The sequence below is a fragment of the Penaeus japonicus genome, unplaced genomic scaffold, assembly GCF_977035675.1.
Source record: "Penaeus japonicus unplaced genomic scaffold, GWHDUDI00000001_assembly GWHDUDI00000001, whole genome shotgun sequence".
In the NCBI taxonomy this organism is placed as follows: domain Eukaryota; kingdom Metazoa; phylum Arthropoda; class Malacostraca; order Decapoda; family Penaeidae; genus Penaeus; species Penaeus japonicus.
The window spans coordinates 1,719,108-1,722,964 of NW_028234403.1; the positions used below are offsets into that span (position 1 = coordinate 1,719,108).

General features: G+C 38.5%; 1 protein-coding gene across 2 annotated transcripts in view; it reads right to left on the bottom strand.

Moving 5' to 3' along the window:
- Positions 1-458: 458 nt before the first annotated feature.
- Positions 459-3,857, bottom strand: part of LOC122247198 (target of wingless) — a gene marked incomplete at its 5' end in the record, with an annotated part of 14,647 nt that continues 11,248 nt past the window's right edge. For both annotated transcript variants that reach the window (XM_086550799.1, XM_086550757.1), the window contains 1 exon segment: positions 459-2,760. In XM_086550799.1, coding sequence (XP_086406925.1) covers positions 2,337-2,760 — 424 coding nt within the window.

Genomic DNA, 3,857 nt, shown 5'->3' on the forward strand with positions numbered 1-3,857 from the left:
CATGTGTGTATAACTATGGTAATTGGCACTGCTTGCTGAACGCATTAGATACTACTTATTCCAGAAAATGATCAGCACATTCTAGGGAAAGGATACAACCTGACAGTATGTGTTCTAAGGAGAAGTACAAAGAATCTAAAATAAGAACTAATAATCAATGACTTTGCGGGATTTCAGAGTGACTACCACTTTCCTCTTTCGAAAAGTGCGTCGATCACATCCGAAGGGCAGTGTTCATAGAGCTAGCAACAGCACCATAAGGTTACAGGCTATTTATCAAGCAGACCTGATCAGCTGGTACTGATGAAGTGCGGTCGACGAAGGATTTCTATTCCAGCGTAACAATAGACATGAAAATCCTCTCTAATTATAATCTCGTTTTCAGTTCAGTTGAATCTGAGTCACTATCCCACAGTCCCTTTTTTTTCTTTTTTTTCTTTTTTTTTCAGCCAATGGGGTTTTTCTTCTGTGCAATGAATGACGTTGCGATGAGTGTCTCATTGCGACCAACCAGGGAGCTTCTGTGGTTTAATAGCTTTTGAATTACTAGTGCCTTTACTGGCCTAATAAGCACTCCAATTTCACACCAGTTTAATTTGTACCAAAATACATGTCTGTTACATTACAATAGCTCTTGCCACTATGAATTATATACAGCGAAATTTCATTCCTTTAACAGGTTACAGCAATCGCTTAAGTCATAGTACCTGTTCAGTAATATTTATTACTTTCAAAATAGTCATACCAGTTTCAAAATGATGAATGGGGATATGCAGAAAAATAAGAAGATATAAACTAATTGTACAAGACATGAATTGATAGAAATGTAAAAAAGAAAGAAGAAAAAAAAAAAAAAAAGTCAAGCCAACTTTTTTCATGTCCATATAATGGGGCTTAATCGTTTAATTTTTACTACTGTCGCATGGAAAACGTAATGGTAATCATAAAATTAATATGCGCGAGTAGTTTATGATAACATAGCAATTTGAAGCTGGATTTCACGGCAGTCTTCAAGTATAACATAGGAATCAATTTGTTTTTGTATAATCAGCTTTTTTTTCCCCAATGGTTTATATTCTCTTTACAGGAAACATTTTATAGATAATATTTTTTTTCCTTTCTTTTTGATCACCCTCCATTTTTCTTAATTCTCCGGTTTTTAAAAAGACCCAAAACATTTCATTGTTGGCATCTTGTGTTCATAAACTATCGTGATTTAAAAGAACAAACATGTCGAAAAAAATCTAATCATAGTTTGAGAAATAGTTTTAAGAATCAGAAGAAAAAAATACGGTTAAGAGATGACTAAATTCCTCCAGAATGATCATGATTCTATTAAGAATAATAGGTAACAAACTCATGTTGATGAATAAGGTGGCAGTTAGTGGATTTTCTTTAAGGTTGAGTCTAATGTAAGGTTGAATCTAATGGAAGTAAAAAAAAAAAAAAAAAAGGCTACCAGAATTTTATCTAGAGGAAAAATTGCATCACTGTTTCACGATGCAATGTAACTTAGATATAAGCTTTTAAAATCCGTATCTAATACAGGATTCAGAAGCTATCAATTTCCTTTTCATCACATGAACGAATGCTTTGGAAAGAGAGAAGAGGGAAAGAGGGAACTAACCGCCCATCCATTCTTTGGAGAATCTAGCATTCCAGACTCATATTATGATAATCGACTATTCCAACCTAAAGAATATACTATTACTTTTCCATAAACTATTTTGGTTTAGCATTGGGCCGCATGCCAGGATTTGCTTCTTCAGTAGAACTACATTACTTAGTTGAAGTATGAATGTACAACAGAATGCAGCATATGTTGAGAAATGATCATGCACCGACCCATGCACCTGTCGCTCGTCATTCTGTTTCCACGTGATAAACATGCGAAGTACACAACGTAATTCAGATGTCCTGTTTATTCGAAGAACTTTCCGTCAATCACGCCACAATATCACCTTGCAATCTGTCTTAGAATATCATGAATGAAGCCTCTACAAGATTACCATAAGCTTTAGTTCAACACCAAGTTGTAGCCTGACGTCATGGCATAACAATAACTGAATGGAGAAGCCCTTTTGCTAGGCTTCAACACTGGCTGTGTCATAGATCAGGTCACGCGATCCTGTCATACTTGTTGCAGTCTTATGAAGTCGACGCGGGTCACAAGTCGACCGGGAGGAAATCAACCGTAAATTAAACCATGTGTATTCACTTGCTTCAGAAGGCAGCGACAGAACATTCTTTCGTGCGCGACGCGTTGTGAGACTACAGGTCCCTTTGACGGGTCTCTGTGGAGTCGTACGTCAGGCAGCGCCTCGACCTCCGGCGGGTCATTCCTGCGCGACGTCCGAAGGGAAGACTGACCTAAGGATGAGGGAAGCAGGTCTCGAGGTGGGCCTTGAGGCTGGTCGGGAGGAGCCCTTGCCCTCCGCCTCCTCGGCGTGCTCGGCCTCTTGGGGGCGCTCCGACTCCTCGGGGACGGCCGAGCCATTGAGCTTGTGGTCGAGCTCTATGTGCTCGACCTGCCTCTCCTCCTCGTGACCTGGCTCGGCCGCCACCACGTCCACCACCGGCTCCGTCTTGTCCGAGTCGGTCCGGATGTGGGTCAGGGTGTAGAGGTTGCCCATGAACATGTACTGCTCGCGCACGGCCTCGTCGGGAATGCGCTCCGGCTCGCTGAGGCCGTCCTCCTCCTCCTCCTCCTCGTCCTCCTCCGTCAGGTCGCCGGAGCCGCTGGCGTCGTCACACGGGAACCTGCGGGCGGAACGCGGTTAGACCAAGGGAGACACTCGGGCAGATCGCCCATGCGCACGTGCATAGGCAGAAGTGTACGTAATCACACACACATTCTCTAATATTCTCTAATATTATTATAATATTATAATAATAATATAATATAATATAATAATAATATAATATAATAATAATAATAATAATAATATTCTCTAATAAGTGCATAGCTATTCATTGTTCTGACATAAGTGTACGTAATCACACACACACACATACATACACATATTCTCTAATAAGTGCATAGCTATTCATTGTTCCCTGTGATTAGTGGACCGTTGCATCTGAAACGCAATATGTGTGAGGATTAAGGATGAATATTGCAAACACTTAAACGAAATGGAACTAGAAAACAAACTCTATTTCTTCATTCATGGTTGTGCAAAAAGTTAAAAAAAAATGTGACAAGATAAACAGCAGGGAAATAAAAGTCAATTTCGATCCAGATAATTACGAATAACATTACTAATGATAGTAATTATAACAATAATAATGATAATAACACTAAAGCCACTAATGATGATAATGATGAGACATAATCATTATTATTATATCTATCATCATTGCTGCAATCATCATCGTTACTCTTATTCTTATAATAACAATGATGATGATAATAACAATAATCATAATAATTACTATTATCATCATTATTATCATATCATTATACATGTTTATATCTGTCTGTGGTTATTTACCTTTCCATTTTCACATCAAAATCTACCCTATCTCTCTTATAAACATATCTATCTATCAATCTATTTATCTATCTACCTTCAACTACAAAAAAGTAAATCGTACAAGATGCAGTTAATATCTAGTATATAAATTTAGTATCTAATGCTGCTAAAAAGGTTAGGATCCAAATAATTACAAAATAAACTAAGATAGACAGCATTCTCAACGAGCTAAATGTTCACTTAGACTCTTAATCTCTCTCTCTCTCTCTCTCTTTCTTTTTTTCTTTCTTTCTCTCTCTCTCTCTCTCTCTCTCTCTCTCTCTCTCTCTCTCTCTCTCTCTCTCTCTCTCTCTCTCTCTCTCTCTCTCTCTCTCGCTCTCG